This window comes from Triturus cristatus, chromosome 8, assembly GCF_964204655.1.
Source record: "Triturus cristatus chromosome 8, aTriCri1.1, whole genome shotgun sequence".
In the NCBI taxonomy this organism is placed as follows: domain Eukaryota; kingdom Metazoa; phylum Chordata; class Amphibia; order Caudata; family Salamandridae; genus Triturus; species Triturus cristatus.
The window spans coordinates 363,849,592-363,876,768 of record NC_140591.1 but is presented as its reverse complement, the minus strand read 5'-3'; the positions used below and the strand labels follow the sequence as shown (position 1 = coordinate 363,876,768).

Sequence of the window (27,177 nt, the reverse complement as noted above, 5' to 3'; positions counted from 1 at the left end):
GTGTGATTGCTTTTTGGCTCGCTAAACTGGGTGATTCGTGGTATTTTGAGTTCAAAGCAATGGAAAGATACACAGAATTACACCAATTTTATTTTCCAAGTTTCTATTGTTTAAATGTCCAACAAAAACTTATGGAATGAATATATTGTTCCTGGTAAGTTTTACATTTGTTGCATATTTTTTGTGCTCCAGTTATATATCCCTCCTATGACCATCTAAATCCGCTTTAGGGATATTGAAATACAGATAGCAGCACTCTCTTTGAACCTGCTGTGTAAAGTAAGGTGTACAATTAATACATTCATTTAAATCACCCTTATGTCTGCACATTGAAGTTTGCAGCTTCTGTGCTGGCCGCCAGTGGTGTAACAATAGCCCCGGCAGCCCCTGCAGAGCAGAGGGTATGAGGGCAGGTATTACATGTCTCAGCAAGTAGGCCGCATAACAACATAATGCCAAAAGATAAGTAGGAAATTTAGTCTAATTCATTAGGAATATTTGATCAATGATATCTAGTGTATATATTCTTTTTATCTGCATCTTATTTCCTACTTACTGATTTATCTGACATTACGCAAATACATCTAATACTTCGGATGTATATTAAATCAGCACATAATAAATACTGATTATTAAATAATCGAAAGGTGGGTGTGTGGCGTCTCAAGAAGTCATGGGCACAGCTCCTCTACTATACACTGTAAGAACTTCTCTGGTAGGTTGTTGGATTGCTAACATTCTCAAGCTACTTATGTGTATAGTTCAAGGGAGGGAACTGGAAGTACACGTATGTTGTCCTTTTCTCCACAATGGTCAAAGCTAGGTACATGCCTTTGGACGCTTGGAATATCTATCCTGGTGTGACCGCTAAAATGTTGCCCACACAACATAGTTTATGGCAAAAACTGTTCAGAGTGAAGACTTGAGTCACTTAATTAATTATTACCATAGGACAATGCTGTTCATGGCACACTTATGCACACACCTCTCCAAAAATGAGGCATCGGCCTACAGAGGATATGGGGCATGGAAGGCAGGGACGCTGTGCATCCGGGGCAGGAGTCCTATCTCTATTATTGTGCCGCACTACATGGGAATGAACCAACTAACAGGACCCGACCCAGCCTCCCAAAACATGTGAAATTGAGTAAACGTGGAAGGGGAGAAAGCCACTCCCCCTTCCCATCCAATGGTAGTGGCCAGGCCCTTACCCATCTAAAGCTCCCCGCTTTTATGTTCACAGTACTGCACCTGCGATTTAGAAACAAATACATCTGTTGTTTTGTACATGGGAAAGAAAGCCATATTTGGAATTAACATTTTAAACATCCTCGAATTATTCTATACCTGCATGCAATGCTAAACTGTTGCAACGATAAAAGGGTCATGAACTTCTATTACAAAGTAGCGCCATAAATTGAAAGTTACTGTAGCAACGTCAGGTCCAGTAAAGCTCGGAAACGTCGGGCCTGTTAAAGAGCGCGTTGTTCATTGCGCGCAGCGAGCAGCGTGGGGGGCTGGTCACGTTCAGTGTTTCTAAATACGGAGAAGGTCAGCATTTTCCTTTCAAACTTCGACTTCTGTTTCCGAGTCTTTCAGGAGACAGTCTAATTTTAGCAGACAGCAACTCAGGGAGCATATATTTTAAATCCCTCGTTGTTTCTGTTGCCAGTGAAGCAAGAACGTCATATTAAATCATGTTTAGAACCTCAGTCTCTGGATTGGCTGGCTGTTGCATTCAGGCTAAATCGTTCAACCAACCATATGCAACACAACCAAAAATATAAAATATAAGGTATCTTGGATAATTTAGATTAACTGAAAAAAAGCACGGTCTACATAAAAAACGTGGAAAAGAAAATGACACTTATAAAAACCCAGCTACTTCCCTTTTATGACATAAATGGCTAGTAGCTTCCAACAAAATACTGGCTACACAAACTCTCCTCGCCCCTCGCTACAAAAATCCTCTTTCAGATTTAGGAGTCTGGAACTGTAGATCAGTTTCTTGCAAATATAATGATTCACATTCTCATGTGTCCCATGCCCTCTACAACCCCCTACCAAAATAAAATGTCATGTTGCATTTTTTTTAAACCCTCATACACGTCTTTTTGCAGAAATAGTGAAAGTGAACAATTATGTTGAGAACTCATCACCAACTGTATCTATCCTTGATTTCTTTGGCTGGTCTAAGAGCTAACTCGGCGATGCAGCGCGCACAAGGCAAATTGTTTTATTTATTTACTTACCTTACTCCTGTCCGTCGTATGTTGGACTCCACTAATCCCAACCCACCCCCTCCCCCGCCACGCCCCACTCACCCGCAGCACTCACTTGGCGAGCCGCCACTGTCTAAGAGACAGCTTTAGCTGTGTTCCCTTTTTTTCTATAAAAAAAAGAGTGAGTGCTGGGGCTCAATTCTTTGCTCAGCAGCCCATAGCTTGTGCCACCGAAAGGTGGGGTGCCGAGTAGCAAGGCTCTGTAGTCTTGATTCCACCTAATGTCTCTACAATGCACCACCAGAAACTCTGTTTCTTAGTCCCTCACTTGCAGGTACTTTTTCATCTCTGCTTTTCCCCTGTGTCCCTGCTTTTCCATCTTTCTCTGCCTCAATTCCTGCTTTAGTGTTTTTTCTCTCTTGCTCTGGATCGAAGTGTGTTCTGGAAAGATGAGAGTCATCCACAAAAATGAGTGGAAGTTGGCCCCATTTGCAACCACCGTCTCAAATTAGGCACTGGTAATACAGATAGAAAAGTGCTTTGAGTCCACCACCTACAGCAATGGCGTCCCTGCACTGTCAAGCACATTCGGAACATTCCCAAAGACAGCATACAGAAGAGTGGGGAAATGGTTCAGCCCCCTCCAGCCACGGCTTTACCGGCAGTGTCATTCATTATCTAGATACACCCACTCAACACCCGGTAGGAGATTAGAATGTGAGTGACGGCATTTTATCTCTTCCATTCAGAGTCGGCATTTCGAAGGAGTGAGCGGCTGAGAAGGGAAATGTCAGACGCAAGCAATTAGCACACCACTTGCTGCCATGCCGCCTCACTATGCAGTACCTCAGGTTGCCTTTATTTTTATGGTCTGGCTTGACAGCACAGCCATCACCAAACAATTATGTGAGCATCACTAGAAAAGGGCTTTGGCTCTGGTAACATGTTGGGAGCCAGGAGTACACGTTTTGATGGGGCAGAAGTTCTGAACTTCCACAAAAAGGTATTTGCCCTCCATACAGCTCTGATCATTTTATTTGTTCAGCTGCCTCAGATTGGACTTTCAGGGGCACACACATGACTGGAATGCTGTTAAGGTTTCTTATATAACTAGATAATTTATATTTTCCTTGGCAGCAGAACAGATGGGAGGAGGGCAGGCATTAACCTACATTTATCTTTAGGCCTGGCTTGACAGTGCAATTTTCACCTGACCTTGTAACCTACATCAGTATTACTCTACAGTTAATTGCTTCCCCACAAACACACATCTATATCCATGCAATTTACTTGAAATGCTTTACATCAACATATAGCATTCCTTTCAAGCCCCTCCTATTAGCATTCCCAGTGCTTGTTTTTACATGAATACTGCATTTACTTATAGAACCTCCATAGCTCTCCCCAAATTATGACTGCCGTAATGTCAAACCATACATTCTTCTTCATTTTTTAATATGAGGCCAATAGACACAAGCAGCAGACAAAACAGATAGCTCAATTTTCAAGGGCTCAAAGCTTTAGTTAAGGGTGACCTTATTTTCAAGTGTGCATTGTTTCTGTAGGCATAATTGTAGGGAATTTACCACCATGCAGTATATTGGAACAACATTATTTTTTTTTATGTGGAATATACCATCTACATACGGAAGTAAAGTAGCACTAGCCACAGTATGGCCAGTGTGATGAAAAACCACACATCGCTGTTCAGTTTTTACTATGAGGCTCATTCATCCTCTCAAACCCTGCCTGCCACAAAGAGATGCAGTAAACTTTGGTACCATTCAGCCCCATAAGTCTGTGATGTCTCTGATCTGTGCGCACACATATTTGTTTGATCACTTTTGTTGTAGTGTGTGTTGGGACAGTCTATGTGCTAACTGTAGGAAACTGGGTTGTTAGTTGTGTGGCCTGCAAAAGTAATATGTCCACAATTTTCCTTACTGGGAACCAAGCACCCCATTGTAGCACTTGACTCTCTCAGGGCTGAGAGGCAGAGCAGTCCAAGGCCTCCTCATGTGAGGTGGTGTGGGCTACTAACCACTGTTCACTGGCACGTAATATTAATAGACAATAAATGATTGTCCAGTCAGTAGCATTTCTTTAGAAAAGGGGAAGTAAATTTATTACACAAACATAATACAAAATACTACGCAGTAATTTTCAAATGGCTGATGGAAATACCTTTTGGGGGCATTGCTTAATCTAAACCACACATCAATTAATTAAAGCAATAATCGAATATAAACATGAATGAACTAGCTTATTACAGGCAATGAAGCATATTTACTTTGACCACGAGTGGCTGTCAGCATAATTTTTTCAATAAAGCATTTACAAGAAGTCAGAGTCCTTAGTCCAGATAGCATCGGGGGTTCTTCCTTTCAACTGTCCATGGCGGCTGCCTCTAGTCCCGGTGTCTAGCAGAAAATCATAACCAAGAGAGATCTCTCCCCCTTGTGTAAAACCTTTTGAGTGGGGGACGGGAGGTTCAGCAGTGAGGTACCTCGGGCCTATCCTGGGGTATCACATCCCTCCTCCGTCGCATCACCAACCCTCTCGCACAGCCTCCTGGGACATTTCAAAATGGCGTCACCCAGGAGTAACTTGCCAAATCTGCTCTGGGGGCCTCAGCTCCGCCCCTCGCTGACATTACTACCACTGCCTTTCCTGGCAAATCTTTAAAGGGAGACCCCTCCTGAGTTGGCTATAGAGGTCTGTGCTCCATCCTTTATTCAGTGGGCTTGGGCAGGCCAATCCCTGGCCCAGGGGTTCAGCTGATTGATTGAAGCAGATCCTTCATCCCCACCCCTTTCAGCCCCAGGAGCTGTGTCAAGTACTGTTAATTGCTACTTTTGTGTTGGGAGGCCTTTGTTCCTGGCGCTAGAGAGAAATTCAATTAACTAAGCACAGCAGGGTGAAAAAAAGCCTGAGCTCTGATCCTCTGATCCTGAGCTGACCCAGAGAAGTATGACATTCATGGATCACCCATAAACTGTACAGATATTTTCTTTAAACTTGCAAAATTGATTTTTCCACACAGGTTATGCCCTAATTCAATATATCTCGTGTCTCTGTAGGACAAAAGGAAGTGAAGCTGCACTCTACGGCAGCCTTCCAATAAGTGTATAATGGAGTGTCACTGCAGAGAAGATAGCAAAGCACACTGACTATGCCTATGAGTGTACACTAACATTATGAAGCCTACCCCTTGTCAATACCCAAACTTGCACAGTCCCATCTGTGCCAGGCCAACTGTGCGCAGCTACCGGGTTGCATACATTAGCCTCCCACGTGCAGGCAGTACACATTTGTACAAGCGTTTGGATGTAACCAGCCAAGTGTTCCTTACCCCTGTTGTGTCACAGCGGTCTTATCTTGAAAGGCAGACACTACTGGTAAACACGAGCAGTCCAACTGATCATTGTGGGTGAGACACATGTAGTAAGGCTCACCCACAGTCAAAAGTCCAAAACCAGGTGATCCAAGAAGCAAAACATCCAGGCATACTGAATGGGCGGAACTCAACTGCAACACTCACTGTCTTGGTTACTGTAATATTAGTGCTAGGTTGTCACCAGCGCCTGCACTGCAAACTCAGACATGGAGCCAGCTCATAAGATAAGCCTGGTAGTCACAGTATATTAGTACATATTTGTCGCTGCATTTGAATGGTGTTACCATCTTTATACTTCTGTTCACCCACCTGACCAACAAAATGCTTCCATGGACTTTAAGGAATCGCCTGATTTTAAAACCTATATCACCCACCAAAAAAGTGCTCATTCCCTATTGAACTTAATGGGTTCAACCTCTTAAATGCCTGACTTCACCCACATATTTCAGGCAAGAGCTTGATAGGTATGAATGTATGTATACCTACATCACCTCACCTCCAGCAAATATCAAATATTTTGGTGAAAACAAAATCAGAGCTGGAGACGGATGCTGTCCTGTTGCCAATCATCATAGTGAATGCCTTCAGGTTGTGCTCACACTGCATTCACTCTACATTTATCAAACTTCCCCCACTGCACTATGATCATATGAGATAGCATATTCTGCAGTTCTCACAGGAGACACATTGCACAGCTCACATTGTACTCACACTGCACAACGCAGAATATTCACTATAAAACTCACACTATAGTGCTTGACTCAGGCTTCTGTCCCACATTAGCATTCACATTAAACAGCGCACACTTCACACAAAGCGCATTCACACTGAAAGTACACTTCAGTGCTCACAATGCATTTGCGCAACTCTACCCAAAATTAATTCATATTGGAATACTTGTTCTGCGTATAAAATAGCAATCATCCATGGCTCATCATGCAATGCATGCACTTCTTTACTCAGACACCACTGCACAGGATTCACATTATGCTACTCCTATAATGCTCATATTACAGTATTCACATTGAACAACTCACACTGCCCTCATAATCTACTGCTCTGCACTGCCCATTAAACACTGCTTCCACTGCACTATTATCACTGAACAGCTGAAATTGCTCTCACATCTCGCTTCCCGTCTTCACTCTTAAGCTTTTCAAAACCTTTCCCAAAAATCTAGATAATTTTTTTTTTTTAAACACTACAACTTGCAATTTGAAGCACGTTAAATACTTCAATAGGATTCTTCTTTGAGACCCAAAAAAGTCCCTTAGTGTGTTATTTCTTTACCATGTTACAGCCTTACAGCCATCAAAATAAACTCCTTAGTACAGGTACTCTGAAGTATTACGTGTGCAGGTAGCCAAATCATATGACAGACTGCAGAAAAAACATTCTTCAATGTTCCCATGATCATGAAGCATCTTGTGTGCAACCTCTGATTCCAGCAATTACTTATAATTAGATTCAGTTGTTTACTGGATTATTTAGGTTTGGTCATGGCGAGCATATACACAACCATGAGGGCACCCATTAGCTCCTATGAGGCACCTTGAGCCATGTTCATATCCACAGAACCCACCTAAACATCGACTTTAAGGAATCGCCCGATTTTAAAACCTATATCACCCGCCACAAAAGGGCTCACTCCCTATTGACCTTAATGGGTTCAACCTCTTAAATGCCTAACTTCACCCACATATTTCAGGCAAGAGCTTGATAGGTATGAATGTATGTATACCTACATCACCTCACCTCCAGCAAATATCAAATATTTTGGTGAAAACAAAATCAGAGCTGGAGACGGATGCTGTCCTGTTGCCAATCATCATAGTGAATGCCTTCAGGTTGTGCTCACACTGCATTCACTCTACATTTATCAAACTTCCCCCACTGCACTATTGTTGAAAATTGAAATAACGATGTGAGTAAGCATTCACTAAAGACATGAATTCCCCTTATATGACCGAGTTTCTCCCGTTATGTTGACCAAAGTCTGGACTCCATTTTGTATTGTCATGCCTCCACGTGCGTGGCACAAGAAGAGTCCTATCTTCGTGTTAGTTGCTCTTGTAATCTGCCTAGTAACAGTCTATAAATAGTCCCTTTGTCCGTCTGGCGCATGCCCAGACTTGACCACATCTGTTATCAGTTAGTCCTTGCTTGACCATGTTTTCGCGGGCTCAGGAAATTAGTTACTCCGCCCACATATTGATTCTGTATTGAAAATGTCCATAAAAGGCAATATTCCTTGCTTCATGTTGTATCCACCCACTTATGAGCCCCTCTGTTGTGTATAAAAGGGGACCGTGTACGCAAGTTCTTTGTGCTACCCTATGCAATATTGAAGAGTGTTGTATGGGTTGTAGGACCACCCTTAAGGGTTAATAAACTTTGTCTTTGTACTTTGCAGTTTCCGTGCCAACTTCCTTGTAGATTCCATTTGCAGGAGAGCGAACCCTTGTGTCCTGCTGGCCTAGCTGGGGCCTATACTCATCAATTGGCGCCCGAGACGTGGGGCTCATCGGCGACTCGGATGCTCGAAGGACTGGTCGTGACGAAGGTGAGGAATTTGGCCGGGGATGTGATCACTGCCAGAGGCACTTTAGTCCTGGCATCCCGAGGTTTTCTTCCTCCCCTTCCGAGCTGACCATCTGGGTAGCGCCGGTCCTCGACTGAGACCTCTTCTGTCGGTCCTGTCGTGACAGCAGTTTGGGCGAATTTTGGAGCTTGGCAGTTGGAATCTGGACACTCTTGATTGGTAAGAACCGCTGTACGGTACTTGCTCCGAGTTTTTGAAGCCGGGTTTGGCTATTTGAGTTTGATTTGTGATGACCGGTCATATCTTGTATTGATTATTGGGAGAATATATGCGTTGCAACACATATAGGCAGGTAATGTGGAGATATTTCTCTGAAGTTGTGTAAATTTGAACGGCACAACGTTTAAGTGCCATTTTTGATAATACTGCATATTTTGCATTATTCTTGAGCATGCCTGCTTTTAGCGCACTCCGTAAGTGGTGCTGCTGCTTTGGAAACCGGTTAAACCTCGAGGAATCTGCTCCAGCTCCCCCAGAGGGGACTCCTAATAGGGATATGTATGTGAAGCATGGTCTTTCCTCTATAATGTACAGCACAGTATGGAGGAAATACACCAAGAAGGATCCTGAGTTACGATGGCCTTTGTATGGATCATTTGATATGCATAAGATTGAGTATGTGGAACAGTGTATGTGTAAACGGCGTGCTCGGCAAGACATGTTTGAATGTGTGCGATTATGGGTGAAGGAAGTGCGTGAGCGAGAGAAACGTGAGAAAGCGCTGTTTGATAAAGAGCAACGGAAGAATGATCATGTGCGAGCACAGGAAGCGAAGCGTCGGGAGGAAAGAGAACAGACGGAGAGACAAGAGAAAGAGCGTAGGCTGCAAGTCTCGGGTCAATATGCTGTCCGTCAGCCACTTTATCCTGTCCTTACTAATCTTGACGATGATTTTTATTTACTAGATCGCTCTCCGCCCCCTTATGTTGGCGCGTCTGCCCCGAGGCCACAGGATTATGGATCGGCGTCGGGTAAGGTAGACACGCGGTCCATGTTATCGGTTGACCGAATGGGTGAGCTTCGGCAAGTTTCCTTTCGTGCACTTAAGGGCAAGTTATCCCTCGCTGAATTGTTGGACTCTTGGGAAACGTGGCAGGATAGAGAGAAGTTGTATTTTTTGGGACACTTTTCTGATGAAGTGATTTCTGTTTTTCGGAAATATTCGGCAGTTTTTGAGCCTGATGATGTAATATTAGATGCTAAAGCATTGCGTAACGGTGTTTTTTCTCCCTCTAAGGCGCCTGATGCGGCTCGACGGCTGTTTGCATTGCGGGACGCGGCGAGTGACCTTAAAGAGAGAGCGCGCCTAAAAGCAGAGGAGGAAAAGCAGTCGGATTCACGTGTCGGTGATGACCAATCATCTACCTCCCACTCAGATAAGAGCGACCTAGTGCATGCTAAACCAATGCGAGAGGCGGCACCTTTGTATGTTCCTCCTAAAGGAGCGGGAACTAGTGCGGATATTACCTCCGCTGATGCTAAGGGATATTTTGTGTACAATTGGGTTTATACTCCCTGGCATAGGGCTGATGTTATGGCATTAAAGAATGCGTTGCCTGATCCCCGCAAGAATCCAGCGGCCTTTTACGAAGAAGTCGAGGGGGCCTTGAATTCTTGTACTATGACCTTAGCAGATATAGATCTGTTCTTTGGGCTTATTTTACCACCGGATATGTGGCGATCCGTACGGAAGGTGGACGATGTTGCCGCTTTTAAGGCTCGGTGGTCTGAACTTGAGGATGAGGATAGGGAGAGGAAGCCCGCGCAGAAACCACCTCAGATTATCTTAGATCTCCCCGCTGCTATTTTGACCAAGTTAAAAACAATCATTCCCCCTAAAAAGATTGACTGGAATATGTTAGCTTCGTGTAAACAGAAAGTTGATGAATCAGTTGCAGATTTCTTTACGCGCTTTGAGGAGACATTTCATGATTTTAGTGGTCAGTCACTTACGGATGATACGGGTCGACACCTCTTTGCTGATAAATATGTGGCGAATTTATTACCGGCAATAGCAGCCCGCCTAAAAGCGAGTGAAAGTTCTTGGTCCACCGCGTCTCCGACAGCCCTCCTGACTATAGCTCAGTATTATGAGCGTCAGGAGCAAGAAGCGAAGGGGCAGGAGGAGAAGAAGTTGAAAGATTTAAAAACGAAGGTGATGTTAGCGCAAGTGTATGGTCCGCCTCGTCGGGGTGTTAATAGAGGTAGGGGAGGATCTTATGGTCCTCCTTTGGGCCGATCTGATTTGAATAGGAATCAATGTGCGTATTGTAAACAATCGGGACACTGGGCCAGAGATTGCCCGGCGTTGTATGCATCGCGTCAGGGGCATAATCAGGGTGGACTGAGAGGTAGAGGGGGTTTTTCGAATTTTAGAGGGAATTCTAATGATCACGCTCGTTTTGAACCTACCAGGCAGCAACGAGATAGACCTAATGTCTTTGATCGACAGAACCAGTACCAAGTGTCAGGGACCGACCGCTCTGGGTACCATGATTCACAGCATGCATAGGAATGCGTTGGATGGGGGTTAGAATCAGTTGAGGTGCCGGTTGATCAGAAGGGTCCTTATGTATCAGCGGAGGTTTTGGGTTCTACTGATCAGTTCCTAGTAGATACAGGAGCGACTCGTAGTGCGCTGTCTAAACAATTGGTTCCGAGGGCTCCCCCATCTGGCTTAATGGTTACATCGGTAGGGTTTGACGGTACACTCTCCCGAAGCCCTCTTTCTCGACCCCTCACATTTCAGGTTGATTCTTTTTCTGCACCCTGTCTGTTTTTGCTTGCCCCGAACACGCCGGACAACATTATGGGTCTTGATATGCTCAAGCACTTCAGAGCTACGATCCGCTGCTCCCCCGCTGGTGTGCGTGTGATATTAAATGATAATCACCCTCTGTCTGAACGGATGTGTGTGGTTGCAGAGGATACTGTGTTAGCAACTCTCCCTCGTACTTTGTGGGCCATTTCGGATACCGATGTGGGACAGATGGTGATTCCGCCTGTCCATATTAGTGTCCAGGAGGGGGCGGTGTAACCACGCCTCCCGCAGTATCGTATTTCCCAGGAGGGGGAGGAGGCCCTTATACAGATTGTGCAGGATTTGATTAAGGTGGGAGTAGTGGAGGAAGTTCCCTACAACGTCTGTAATAGTCCGATTCTACCCATTTTGAAAAAGGATACGGATGCCAAAGTTTATCGGTTTATAATTGATTTGAGGGAAGTAAACAAGATCGTGATACCTCAGTATCCAGTGGTTTCTGATATCACGACGTTGCTTACTTTGGTCCCGCCTACGGCGACGACGTTTTCAGTCATTGATTTGAAAAATGCTTTCTTTTCGATTCCTGTTCATCCCGATAGCCGATACCTTTTTGGTTTCACTCTGAATAATAGGTCTTATCGATTTTGTAGAGTTCCTCAGGGCTACACAGAAAGCCCTAGCATTTACAGTCAAGCTTTGAAAAGACAATTGGACTCCTTTGTTCTGCCCGAGGGTGTCGCCCTCATTCAATATGTCGATGACATCTTGTTGGCGGCTGACACTCCGGAGCTGTGTGAGAAAAGCACGTTATCCTTGCTTTCCTTTTTGGCATCTCACAATCACAAAGTGTCGAGGAAAAAATTGCAGTTCTGTAGACCAAAGGTGACTTATCTGGGTCACCTTTTGTCTAAGGAGGGGCGTGCACTCACACCAGATCGTATTCAAGTAATTTTGGACACGCCAGTGCCTTCCACGCAGAAGGACGTGCGTGCATTTTTGGGTCTTGTTTCTTTTTGTAGGCAATGGATACTAGGGTTTTCACTCATAGCCAAGCCATTGTTAGCCCTTTTGACAAAAGACACACCTATTCCGCTTCCTTGGTCAAATGAGTGTGACACTGCCTTCCAGAAATTGCGACAGGCCCTTTGTTCAGCACCAGTGTTAGGGACCCCTGATTATACAAAACCCTTTTCGCTGTATGTGCATGAGAAAGATGGATGTGCATTATCAGTTTTAGTGCAGATGCATGGCGACAAGCAGCGCCCTTGTGCGTATTTTTCAGCTGTACTTGATCCTGTTGCCCGAGCATTGCCTGGTTGTTTTCGCTCGGTGGCGGCGACAGCTGTGTCAATACGCCAAAGCGAGGGAATTGTGTTATCTCATAAGCTGTTGGTATTAGTCCCCCATGCTGTTGATGCCCTGCTTAATCAGACAAAAACGCAGCATTTGACCAGTGCCCGTTTAACGGGATATGAGCTGACGCTTTTGGCTCCTCATATTACGTTAAAGAGGTGTGTAACGTTAAACCCGGCTACATTGTTGCCGTTCCCGGAAGCTCAGTCTGAGGCACGGAAAGCACATGATTGTATTCTTGTGACTGAGGAACAAACAAAGGGTCGTATTGATCTCCAGGATACGCCCTTTCCAGATGTAGATGGAGAACTGTGGGTGGACGGATCATGCCTGAAGCTACCAGATGGTACGACTTCAGCAGCGTATGCAATTACCACATTGCAAACAATAGTGGAGACAGCACGCATACCACAGAAATCAGCTCAAGCAGCGGAACTGATAGCATTAACACGAGCATGTGAGCTCAGTACAGGATTGTGTGTGAATGTTTATACAGATAGCCGCTATGCTTTCGGAGTAGCGCACGATTTCGGCCTACTCTGAAAGGAGAGAGGGTTTCTAACGTCGCATGGAGTACAAATAATGCATGGAGAGTTAGTTCACAACCTTTTGACTCCATTGACATATCCGAGGAAAATTGCTATCATTAAATGTAGTGCCCATAAGAAAGTGGTTGATAAAGTCGGAGAAGGAAATGCTTTGGCAGACCGGGTGGCACGGGAGACTGCGATGCAGCCCGGTGCTACTGCCATGTATGTAGTAAAGTCGCAGGTAGAAAGATGGTACGATGCGAAAAGAGAGGTGCTGGAAATACAGAGGACCGCTTCTGACAAAGAACGGGAGTAATGGTCCAATGATGGAGAATTGGATGATGAGGGTTGTTGGAGAAATAAGCAGATGGATAGATGGAAGCTACCCACAGCTTTTGTACAACCTATGGTTCAGATGGCACATGGGCTAGCACATGTTGGAGCTTCCGCAATTGTAAAATTGCTTACCCAAGTCTGGGAGCATCCAGAGATTGCTAGCACGGCAAAGAGGGTGGTGCAGACCTGTATGATTTGCCTGAGGTACAACCCAGGAAAGGGTACTCGAACTCCAGCAGGAGGATTTGCGACACCTACTGCACCCTTTGAGGTTTTGCAGATGGATTACATCCAGCTTGAGCGCTGTAACAATTTGAAGTATGTTCTAGTAGTGGTATGTGCCTTTAGTAAATGGGTCGAGGCATACCCTACGAAAGATAATACTGCAATGACTACCGCCAAGATGCTATTGAAGGAGTTCTTCCCCCGATATGGTGTTTGTAGACTGCTGTGGAGTGATAACGGACCCCACTTTATAGCGGATGTTATAAAGTATGTTCTGAAGGGTCTGGGCATCACCCAGAAGTTCCACGCAGTGTTTCACCCTCAGTCTGCAGGACTGGTCGAGAAGTATAATGGTACACTGAAGTTCAAGATCGCTAAGATCCAAGCTTCGACTTCTTTGACTTGGCCAGATGCTTTACCGCTGGCATTATTGTCAATTAGATCGATACCGCACTCTCGAACTGGTCTTACACCGCACGAGATTGTTTTTGGGCGCCCAATGAATATTTGGGGTCCACCACGACCTAAGGCTGTGTATGATGTACCTTGTGTAATGATGAATGATTATCTGGCACAGTTAACGGATAACTTGGTTTCTATTCATCAACAGGTCCGGGAGGCGCTCCCTGATCGGTCCACCGGCGAAGGTCACAGTCTCCGACCTGGAGACTATGTTATGGTGAAGATTTTTGAAAGGACGAACAGCTTGGAGCCGAGATGGGTTGGTCCTGAGCAAGTCCTACTTGCAACGAGGACGGCTGTGCGGGTTTCCAACCGAAATAATTGGATCCATTCCCTGCACTGTCGCAAAGTGCCGCCCGGATTGGTGGAGCCTGCTGTATTGACCGACCATCGAGAAATTCTGACTGCAGAGAAAGGCCGTGCTGTGGAACCGAACGACACTAAGGAGCTCTTTCCGGACCACGTGATTCCTGGAGGAAGGCGATATCATCTCAGACCAAGGAAGTGAATTCTTCAGTTCCAGGACACGTTGTCAGAACGGCCCTTGGGTTAGTGAAACGGAGAGCCAATGAGGCAAGGGGGGGGGGTCAGCCCTGCATTAGTGTAGCGACACCCGTCTTGGCCCGCTGGTGAAGAAATCAACCGCTGCCTAAGGGGAAGAGTTCTGACAACCTTTTAGTTTCAGGAAGATATTGATTTTTTTTATTCTGACATGGAGAAAAAGAAAATCCTTTGTGCATCAGGTTTTATGTTTACAGTAGCTATTGTTGGGATAACCACATGGTTTGTGGAGGATGTGACTCCTGCTCGAAAGTTACTCGTGTTGACTACTCCAGTGCCTGAGGAGCACTACTTTTATACACTACCGTATCAAGAGTTGAAGCATCGTCAGTCTTATTTGAATAACACTTTCATCCAGATGTTGCATCACACCCATGTTGCCACCAATGCTATGAACTGTTGGATATGTGGCATGATGCCAGCACACCAGAAGAAAGGAGGAACTCCGTTTATACCCCTTCCTTTCTCTCATAACGGCTCCTGTAGAGCATGGTACACCTTACTTTTTGCCACCCGGAAACCTACAGTGGGACGATTACTCTTCAGACTTCATAGGGAATGTCATCAAGATAAAGATGGATATCCGCAAGCGAATGGGACAATTTGGGAATGGGAAGAGTATCGACCGGACAATGAATCGATTCCTTATATTTTCACGAACACCAGAGACACTGTGGGGAAAGACCGATTTGTGATTCAAGTGGCACAAGCTCAAGCGTACCTGTGTGTCCAGAGTGTGGGTTATATTCCTGTTGGTGTTAGTGATTGCATCAATATCTTAAATATCGACGGGTTGAATAATAGTACCTTCTTAGCATCCCATAATACATACTTCGTGTGTGGAAATAAAGGTTATTACCGTTTGCCAGCCGGTTGGTCTGGAGTATGTTATGTAGCATTTCTATTACCTCCTGTATTCTTGGCACCTGCATCTTATCATAAAGATTTGAAGTTGTTGAATAATGTGACTGTAAATAGGTATAAACGTACTCTATCGATTGATGACGTGGATCAGACTGACACTAGTCTGCAGCAGTATATTGATTTTAATTTAGGATTGTTTTTCTTTGTTGGAGCTGCCCTAAATAGTAGGAAAGTTCGAAGGTTAACAAGAGTGGTAGAGGCTGTGACAAATCAAACCGCTGCTGCTCTTGGGAATCTTACGGAAGAATTACAAATTACTAGAATTGTTGCATTGCAGAATCGCATGGTGTTAGATGTTATGTTAGCTGACCGAGGTGGAGCTTGTAAAATTATCGGAAGTAGTTGTTGCGTGTTTATTCCTGACCACACGCCATCAGTTTATAATGCTATCAATAAATTGCATAAAATTGCAGCTGAAATCCATACAGAAAATGGTACTTGGACCTTTTCTGGATGGTTTTGGGCGTTGATCACCACATGGGGGTGGAAGGTCCTAACTGGTCTCTGTATCATTGTGGCAATTCTGTTTTCCTGTTGCATTTGTATCCAATGTGGCCCCCTACTCTGTTCCCTATGTGTGTCACTCTGCATTCCTGATAAGAAAGCTATTGCCAATGTCACTTACCAGAAACATCTGACTAAAGAAATAGAAGAAATGATGAAGATTGATATATACGATGATTATCCTAACAAACCGGATGTCTTCAGTAAATGCTGAAAGGGTCGTCTGTTGAAAATTGAAATAACGATGTGAGTAAGCATTCACTAAAGACATGAATTTCCCTTATATGACCGAGTTTCTCCCGTTATGTTGACCAAAGTCTGGACTCCATTTTGTATTGTCATGCCTCCACGTGCGTGGCACAAGAAGAGTCCTATCTTCGTGTTAGTTGCTCTTGTAATCTGCCTAGTAACAGTCTATAAATAGTCCCTTTGTCCGTCTGGCGCATGCCCAGACTTGACCAAATCTGTTATCAGTTAGTCCTTGCTTGACCATGTTTTCGCGGGCTCAGGAAATTAGTTACTCCGCCCACATATTGATTCTGTATTGAAAATGTCCATAAAAGGCAATATTCCTTGCTTCATGTTGTATCCACCCACTTATGAGCCCCTCTGTTGTGTATAAAAGGGGACCGTGTACGAAAGTTCTTTGTGCTACCCTATGCAATACTGAAGAGTGTTGTATGGGTTGTAGGACCACCCTTAAGGGTTAATAAACTTTGTCTTTGTACTTTGCAGTTTCCGTGCCAACTTCCTTGTAGATTCCATTTGCAGGAGAGCGAACCCTTGTGTCCTGCTGGCCTAGCTGGGGCCTATACTCATCACTATGATCATATGAGATAGCATATTCTGCAGTTCTCACAGGAGACACATTGCACAGCTCACATTGTACTCACACTGCACAACGCAGAATATTCACTATAAAACTCACACTATAGTGCTTGACTCAGGCTTCTGTCCCACATTAGCATTCACATTAAACAGCGCACACTTCACACAAAGCGCATTCACACTGAAAGTACACTTCCGTGCTCACAATGCATTTGCGCAACTCTACCCAAAATTAATTCATATTGGAATACTTGTTCTGCGTATAAAATAGCAATCATCCATGGCTCATCATGCAATGCATGCACTTCTTTACTCAGACACCACTGCACAGGATTCACATTATACTACTCCTATAATGCTCATATTACAGTATTCACATTGAACAACTCGCACTGCCCTCATAATCTACTGCTCTGCACTGCCCATTAAACACTGCTTCCACTGCACTATTATCACTGAACAGCTGAAATTGCTCTCACATCTCGCTTCCCGTCTTCACTCTTAAGCTTTTCAAAACCTTTCCCAAAAATCTAGATAATTTTTTTTTTTTAAAACACTACAACTTGCAATTTGAAGCATGTTAAATACTTCAATAGGATTCTTCTTTGAGACCCAAAAAAGTCCCTTAGTGTGTTATTTCTTTACCATGTTACAGCCTTACAGCCATCAAAATAAACTCCTTAGTACAGGTACTCTGAAGTATTACGTGTGCAGGTAGCCAAATTATATGACAGACTGCAGAAAAAAAATTCTTCAATGTTCCCATGATCATGAAGCATCTTGTGTGCAACCTCTGATTCCAGCAATTACTTATAATTAGATTCAGTTGTTTACTGGATTATCTAGGTTTGGTCATGGCGAGCATATACACAACCATGAGGGCACCCATTAGCTCCTATGAGGCACCTTGAGCCATGTTCATATCCACAGAACCCACCTAAACATCAACTGGTAGGGTTTGGCATATATCACTCCAACCTGCAACCCCATTCACAGTCCCTTCCAAGCAATGTGGCATCATTAATCATATAAGCCCTGGATTAGGCTTCTGTTGTGAACACCTGCACTGGTCTGTTTCAACCTTCTGATATGATCTTCAAGAATCACTAGTGTTATTATTGCCCAATTTAATGGTACTGAAAGAACATATTAATTTGTTACAAACCAAACATATTGACTTTGTCAACACTTACTTAGGGCCTGATTACGATGGTGGGGAGACCTCCACCGATACACTGTCAGTGACGGTCTCCCTGCCATCTTAACCAAGTTTACCACCCGCTATATTAGCATGGTGGGCAAATGTGTAGCAGTCGGAATGACTGACCGCCGTGGGTCCAAGTCGAAATGATTCTGATTGCCTGGTGGACCGCTCTCCATCCCCAGAATGACGGCGGTGCCTGACAGGCACTGTCGTGGGGATTACAATATCCCTTTCTGTCGGTCGTTCTACGACAGTCAACCCGCCGTGAAACGGCTGGCGGAAACGGATTTGGGGGCCTTTAGCGGACCTCCCTTACCCCATGGGGCTGGTACTTGGACACTGGGAAGCACCATAGTGCCCCCCAACATATCCCTGTACCATGTAGCAGGCACTGCATGGTGCCTGCCACGTAGTGCAGGGGTATGTGAAGTGTCCCTTTTTTGCATTGCGCTGTGGTGGCGGTCACATCCTAGTGCCTACTGCGACAGGGTCCGCCGGCCATCCTAATCGTGCCCTGAGTTTGGCATTATCCAAGACCTTGTGATTTTAGTAAAATTACTTATATAGTATACTTACAATGGGAGCTTTCAGCTAGCCTTCTTCATTTTGTCTCATTCACATACTTAGTCTATCCACTACAACATACAACATGGGGCAAAGTGTCAGCACGCTTCAGCCCCTGGCTAACTCCATTGTGAGTAATGATGTTCTGCTCACTCACAAGGAGGGCATCCACGCACAAAGTAGTTCCTTTTAATGCCTTAGACTACTATGAATATTTTTGAGACAATAAGAATAGGTTTGCCTCCAACCATTTTGTTTTATTTTAGCAAGGCATTTGCAGCCCCCACAGAAATTAAGTCTTACAAAAACCAACCAAAAGGAAACAAGTAATAAAAACCCAAAAGCCTGGCGGCCATTACCAGAATAATTGGCTTTCCCAATGCATATTTTCTTTTTGGGCAAGATATTTGACATGGTAGCACATAACACTTTGGTTTAGTAATTTCCAAGGTTATTTTCACCAAATTTAATTGAGAAGCATTGGGATTTAGGCACCCCCCTTACACTTTGTTTAGGGCATTTAGTTTCGGAGTGTTCTGTTCAGTTACTGTAAGAATAAAAAGTTGCAAATGGAGAGCTGGCAGTGTCCTGCTTCGGTGCATTCATGTACCCATCACTGGTCCAGGACCAGAGCAGGAGACCGGAGGCACTATGGCTCAGTATGCATCAGCTGTATGGCAGTCATTTAACGTCCCCTTTTTCCCGCCTTTATTAATGCTGTATTCCAAGTTAACCAGGAAGTTCGAGCTGAAAGAAATGACACCACAACTGCCACCTAGCTTTAGCTCATGATCAGTTTCATGGTACTAGACCATTGGGAGTTGGACATGTGATGATTTATTAGTTTACCGTATACTAATCACATCATGTCTCAATCCTCACCCAACCATATCTCCTCATTTTATGGGTCTACACATATGTTTATGTACAAACCCAATGTAATCAGTAAATTAATACATTTCGGAATAAAACACAGTACTATCTTAAATCTACTTAAATCTAATCCTGAAATTGGAATAGTGAGCTTATTTAGATAGTTTAATATTGCACTGAACTATAGGAAATTCCATCCTTATAGTGCCTTTCTCTGCTTTTTAGGTCTTGCCTACAGACCACTTCAGCTGACTGTTGAAGAACACCTTCTTACTCCAATACATTAAATTAGATACATATGGTGTGGTTTGAGTCAGCCCACTAATCACCATTAGCTGGCTTTCTTGTCAGTCTCATTTGTTTGCTTGCTTGCTTCTAATTTGATGCATTTTCTTTCTCTTTTGCGTTTGTCATACCTCTGCAGCATAGCTTCTTTATCATTCTTTTAACAGGATGATTTGTATCCTTCCACTGTTTACACGCTTTATATCCTTCGACGAATAACATTCAGTTTTTATTTTTTGCATCTAGTACTCCAAGTATGGGCATATGTTTTCTTGCTCTCTTCCCCATATGCCGCTTCCTCCCTCAACTCCCCCACCGCTCTCGGTAGACAGCTCCTTCAGCCCCTGCTATTCCATTGCTTTACCACCCCTCCCAGTTTGGGCTTTTCCCCCCACATTTTCACCTCCCTGATCTGCTGCTCGCTAATGTTGGCATATTTTCCTGATCCTTTTCTGACTCCTCCATTGCTCCCCCATGTTGCGTTCTTAAAATACATTTATTTTTAAAAAGAGAACGCCAGGCAGCTGTCTTTTGCACATATATCTTTTAATTTACTACTCCGAGATTGATGTCTGACATCTTGGAACAATGCATTAAAAAACTAAATGGTGGGCATATCATGATGTGTAGGCATGTGCACATCGTCACACAGCTGCAGTGTCATGCTGCATACACAAGCATGCAGGATGACACACAACATTGTGTATACATCATTGTGCCTTCACCATAGAAAGCTGCATTGATACCAGACATGCAGAACGATACATATCCCATAAGAATTTAAATTAATTCTTAATTAATTATGGTTATTTCGTCATTATTTAATAAAGCTGCAATTACATCTGTGTTACCTGTCACAGTTTGTTGTTATTTATGAGGTACAGACTATTGTATGTCTGAGGTGCCTACAGAACCTAATGAAATTTTTACACTCGTGCCAACATATCACACCTTTTTATAATTCTCAATGGCCCAGCCAAAGCCATAGGCCACCCCATGATTCATACCTCCTAAATGGTACTTCAGTCCAGCCACAATTCATGTCAAAATGAATCATAGCTTGCTTCTTCATGTAGGTTATGGTATCTCATACAATATTTGTATCACACATGACGGCTACAGGTTTGGCATTGTAGCGCTGCGGCTCTCCAAGACCATTTACAATCTAGAGGCTACATGTGTGGTCAGAAAGGAGAGGTATCAGGAAAGAATTAAGTGTGCTGTGCCATGACAAGAGATGTGTCCCTTTCTGGTCATGATGGACTTGGAGGAGATAGGTGTGCACATTCCACACATGCAATGGTGTAGCTGCACAAGTGTAACGATCCTCACAGAAAAGCTAGAGACATGGCTGGAATTAGATGCTGAGTCACTGGTGAGTTAGAAAGCCCCAATCCTTCATGGTAGAGGACACAACTTGGCTATTTAGTAGGAAGAGTAATTGCTTTTAACGTCGTAGAAGTTTAGCTAAATACATGAAGGAAGCACCCAGATAATTAAAACTCTGGGGGAAATCACGAACATGTGTAAGGCTTTTTCCACACTTATAAGTGTGCGGAAATTGTAGAAAAGGAAAATACACAATTTCCCAAATTTCCTAGTACTGTATGCGAAGATTTTCCACAAGTATATGAATCCAACCTTAATTTTTTGTCACAGTATACTAGATAAATTATAGAATCCCTAACGTTTACCTCCCTGAATCAAGTAATAAGTAATTAGTTATGTGTTATGGATAAACGCCTGACTAGGAATTGATGAGGGGCGGGGATCATTATTTTTTCTATTTGTAAATTGTGAACCAGAGTCCATGGACAGTTGTAGGAGAACCCCCAAATGTGTATGGGACATAAAAACCAAGGAATCTAAAAAAGAAAAAGGCTCCAAATACTAGCATGGAGTCAATTTCAGAAAGTCACAGTAGTTTTTTGCTTTTAAACACTTTCCATGATGGATCACTTCAATAATATCGGACACAACAATATCAAGTACAAAAATATTGTTTCCCTATACTGATAATAGTAACTGCAAATTATCGAAAAAAATATTGTTTCACACTAATATTGTTAAAAAACCTAAAAATATTGTTTTTAATATATATTGTTTAAAATAATATACCTTTAATATCTGAATATATAATATTATTATAATTAAATTAAATAAATGTAAATAATATTTAATACTATATGTAAATATATACTTATATACATATATAATGTAATGCTGTTAGAATATATGTATTTTACATTATATTACATTTTTGTTTTTTTTTATTTACTATAGAAAGCATCTATATATATTTATATATATATATATGATAAGAATACTATTGAACTGCAAAGCACTAAACATGAAAAAACATTTACTAGAAACACTATAAAAATATTATAAAAATAATATAAAATGAAACAAATAATAATAGATCTAGTTAAACAAATATTAAGAGAACTATTGAAGTCTGTGAATAATAGATATACAACTCCCACTCCAGTCTGGGCAGTAGGGAAAGCGCTGGACTTCGGAGGGGTAAAATCAACTCTTCCCACTCCAGTCTGTGCAACAGCAGGGAAAGTGTTGCACTTGGGAGGGATTACATTTACTATTCCCACTCCAGTCCATGCAACAGTAGGGAAAGCATTAAACTTTGGTGGGATGAAATTTACTATTCCCTGGCCAATCTGTGCAACAGTAGGGAAAGTGTTGGGCTTCAGAGGGATTACATTTACTAATCCCACTCCAGTCTGTGCAACAGTACGGAAAGCGTTGGACTTCGGAGGGGTAAGATTTATTATTCCCACTCCAGTCTGTGCAACAAAAGAGAAAGCGTTGGATTTGAGAGAGATTACATTTACTATTCCGACTACAGTCTGTGCAACAAAATTAATAATCAATAATAAAATAATTGATAATTATACATAATTAACTTCTCATCCTATACCCCTACAAAACGAACAACCCACTACAACACTATAAATTACTATTAGCAATTACATTAAAAACTACAAATCACTCAAAATTACAAACTATATTTAAGAATATAAACAATTATAGAAACAATAACAACACATACAATTGATATTTAAACTAAAACACAGATTTAAAAAATATATATTTATTACAACTATATTATTGAAAATGATATTAACAACGATATTCTTGACAACAATATTATTTACCTGAACAATCTATATTCTTGACAGCAATATTTCTGCATCACAATATTTTTGTATCACAATATTTGTTTTCCAATATTTCTGTAGCTCAATATTTAAAACTCAATATTTTGTCCAAACACCTTCCATTACTCTAAAATATTTTTGTAACATTTTTAAAATTGAGGCTAGATGGCCCCAGACTCAGTCAGTCAACATTTGTCTAATGAAAATTAATTTGATGTTTTCTAAATACCCCTCTTATGGCCTAGTGTTAAATTCAAAGCCTTTAAAAACAATGATTTAGGGACAGAAAATAGAGAAAATGTATCACTGATCTATAATATTGCCAGTAATGTAGAGCATAGCATCTTTCTTATGTTTTTAGAATAAATATATAGAAAAACTGTGAATAATTTTAGGAGTGGAAGAGGAGAAGTGCTTAAACAAAGACCCTTTGAGGACTACAAACTAAAGGTTAAACCCCTAAGACATGGCCAAAAGACATTATGTGTAACTCCTTCATAACATTTCAATCTGCTTTGCAATGGGTCTCGTTATTATTTTACTTTAAAGATTGACACTATTAATTCTAGTTGCAATAATCTATATCAGCCACCTTGGTCTTATAATCAGTTGTAACCAACAGTCTATTCATTAGTCTAAAGTTGAAGAGCGAACGTTTGCTTACTTCAACATTGTATGAAAAATACAAACACACAGTAAGGGAATTTAGTGACAAAATAGAGCATTAAAAAATAACACTTTACAAAATGACACACTTAAACCAAGTACAAAAAGAAAACTTACTTTGTATCCAGGACCTAGCTGATGTATTGCAAATATCTGAGCTGGGTTGAGGGCTTCACTAAATACATACACTGCTCCAAGTTGACCACAAAATACTCTGTTGGCGTCAGCAGTCTCAGAAGATCCCAGAAAGCATTTGTCATAACTCTATGAAAAAACACACAATTAAATACACATTTGTAAAACATTCATAGCATAAGAGCATATTCTGTCAAAATACAACATTTTCAAAATGCTCCAAATGAGTGATACATTTCTTGCCATAATGGTAAATACTTTTGGTGCATATACACCCATATAGCCTAAACCAGCGTTTCTTAGCCTTTTGACTTTAGGGACCACCACTGAGTCATTACCGGAATTCGGGGACCCCACTGAGTAATTATTGGAAGCCTTAAACCCCCAGCCGAAGCAATTTCTATGCTTTGTACCTAAAAACAATACATAAAAATACAAAAACAAGTATACTGCAACAAATGCTCAAATATTGAAATATTCTGAGTAATTCACAACTAACTAGACAAAAGGTTTTCACATTTTCAATTTTGCTTCTTTCTTTAATCATTTTATTATTATTTAATTTTATCAAACAGTTGCGGACCTGCTGAATAGGCCTTGCGGACCGTCAGAGTGCCTCGGACCATAGGTTAAGAACCACCGGTCTAAACAAACATTTTCACTGTAATTTCATTGAATGTAGTTGAAAAACAAATTCTTAGAATCCTTTTCAATAAGCCCATGTTCAAAGATTTGCTCCCATAGGATTAGTTTTACATTTGGAGCAAATTTCTAAATTTCACATATTCACAATTTGTTCCACAAGCCCTATCCTCTGCACCCCAATTTAGGGGTGACTCATGCCATTCGGGCCCTAGAAAGCATGGATTTCTCATTTTCTTAGAAGCAAATATACTTGTGTTTTCAGGAAGGGAAAATATGTGAATGGTATATGTCAATACCTACAAACTTTGAGGTTTGTGGCTGTTCACTGATGTTTACAAACCATTTCCGCTTGAAATGCCAAGAATCCAGCACTTAATTTACATTTTACACATGTAGTAATTCCAACATACTGACCAGACTGCACAGCCATAGGTATACCTCACAAACATAAAATTCCTGTAATCCTGTTCCATGAATTTGCTTATTTATTAGAAGTTTTGTAAAATGTTGTGTGTCACCTTTCAGTTACTTCAGAAGATTTGGCAAAAAAGAAGAAATAGCTTGTGGAAAAAAGGCACACTTGAGTCCAGTCAGACAGGATGAGAAAACTGTCACAAATCCTTTTGTTGTGACTCTTCTTCTGTTAAGGCCAATTTATAGCTCAGTTTTCAGCAGTTCTATGAACTGGTGGTTCCTGGGTTCATAACTCAAGTGTGGTCTCACAGTGTACCATGGTCTTAGTCCTTGTACGCCAAATAATCTGTGTTAGAACTTGGGTCTCTAGTTGGCAGAAGTATGCACACTGTCCTAGTAGGGACCATAATCCAAATCAGGCTAAATCAGATGCACCACCTAAATTAACCTGTGCTCATCCTCGAGTAGCTTGGCACAAAGCAGTCAGACTTAACTTAAGATGCAATGTGAAAAGTATTTGTGCAACGCTTTAATTACAGTAACACAGTGAAAACAACCACAGAAATATAATTTGAGTAAAAAAGACCAAAACAACAAAAATCCAATAAGTAGAACTTGAGATATGATTTTTTTAAGAATAAGCTGCAATATAGAGCCTAAAAGCCATTAGCGCTTAGTGGTTACTTATGGTCGCGCTGGACTGGGGTAAATCAAAAGCTCAGGCCACCAGTGATAGACGGCAGGCCAGCTACAGGACTCACGCCGGGCTTGCTGAAAAAGTATAGCCCTCATATAGAGTAAGGAAACTGTGACTAAGAGAAAGGCATTACAAGAGAACATTTCAAACTCTCTGCCTCTAATTACAAACAACATTCACGCTGAATTTAATTTAGTCTTGCAGGGTAATATCTTCAAGAAATGAATCATAAGTCTTAAGCTCATCACCAATCCAATTACACTGAGACAATTTGGCTTTACAAACAATCATTGAGTCAGCCACACAGTTAAACTAAAGAAATACATAAATATACAATAAAAAATACAAAGGCTGACAAGACCATATCTTCCTTCGATTGACAAAGAGCAAATCTATCACTGCTATAAAAAAAAAAGCCACAGTAATTAACTCATCACGGTATGAGCGACCCATGCTTTCATTACCAGTGCTGACTTTTACCACAACTGAACACCAGTATGTGAATAACAATATAAAAAGATGTCTAGATATGACTTTATAATTAGCAAATAAAAATAATTGGGCAGTATCCAGAATAGTGCGTATGTAGCAGGGTCAGAATTGTGGAGAAATAAAAAAAGGCAAGTGGAGCTTATAAAAAAATTACATGGTCAATTTACCAAAATGCCAGGGGTAGCGGAAGTGACATCGTACACCATTTGGCCTTTACTTTGACTCACACACACACACATGCTTACCCATACTAACACATTCACACACTCTCGAACACGTAAACACACTCTCTACCGCAAGCATGCATACAACACGCATTTAACAGCATTTGTTTACTTACCTTACCTTCCAGATAGGGTCCTTGTCCACCTAATGTACTCCATTTTATATTACACTAATAGTGAATATTATTATTCGCAATTTGTATAATAAATAAATTGACAGAAACCAGGCAAGTGTAACTCAAACCAGCGTCCATTGGTAAGAGCTGTCCCTGTGTTCCAGGCACTACGTTTGCCACTTCTGAAGCCAAGGGTCAAAAAAGCAGTGCCAGGGGTAGCAAGGGACAAGCCAGGGGTCACAGCTGCAACCCCTGTTGACCACTAAATGACTTCCATGCGAGCGAGAAAGGAGAGGAGTGTCAAGAAAACGGTCAGGAAATACAACTATATTACTCTATTAAGCAGCTCAAAGAAGTAATTCAGAAAAGAATTTAGCAGAACTGCCTGGAGAGACATGCTGGGTGTGGATTACTTAAATGCCGGAGTCTAATTTATCATCGCAAGCCATTCATTACAGAGAAGCGGATCCACATTATGTTAATTTATTATAATATACACGTGCAGCTTTTGCACCTGCTATGCATGCAAAACTAACTATTTTATTCTTACAATTCACTTTGATGGGTGTTTTAAATTAATTACCTGCAAGATAGTGACTAAGTACTTTAGTAGCATTTGCATAACTAAATATTACTGCACTCATTGTAGCATTTCCCTATCTCTCATACAGGGCCTGTTAATGTAATTAGCAAACAGTGTGCATCCTAATGAGGTGTAACATAATTGGAGACAACACAGAGAAACAATTTGTGGTTTAGTTACAATAAGTGAAGTTCAAATTTCCAACAGTTTTTGACCAGTATCTGTTTCTAAAGCAATTTCTAGTCGCTTTATTCCCTTGCCGGTTGTTAGAGACAAGGTTATTACGTGGTGTATTAATGTGAATGCTGAACCCCTAACATTATGAATGTGCATTACAACAGCTCCTAGTGCCATCCCTTGTGATGCAGAGTGTCCCCGCAATTCAGGGGGTC

At 41.9% G+C, this 27,177-nt stretch overlaps 1 protein-coding gene across 6 annotated transcripts in view; it reads right to left on the bottom strand.

Annotated features, from left to right (window-relative positions):
* The window catches only part of NBEA (neurobeachin), a 1,788,010-nt gene that overhangs the window by 1,316,555 nt on the left and 444,278 nt on the right, over positions 1 to 27,177 (bottom strand). For all 6 annotated transcript variants that reach the window (XM_085621699.1, XM_085621702.1, XM_085621701.1 and 3 more), the window contains exon 8: positions 23,597 to 23,743. In XM_085621699.1, the coding sequence (XP_085477825.1) occupies positions 23,597 to 23,743 (147 nt within the window). The remainder of the gene's footprint in view (positions 1 to 23,596; positions 23,744 to 27,177) is intronic.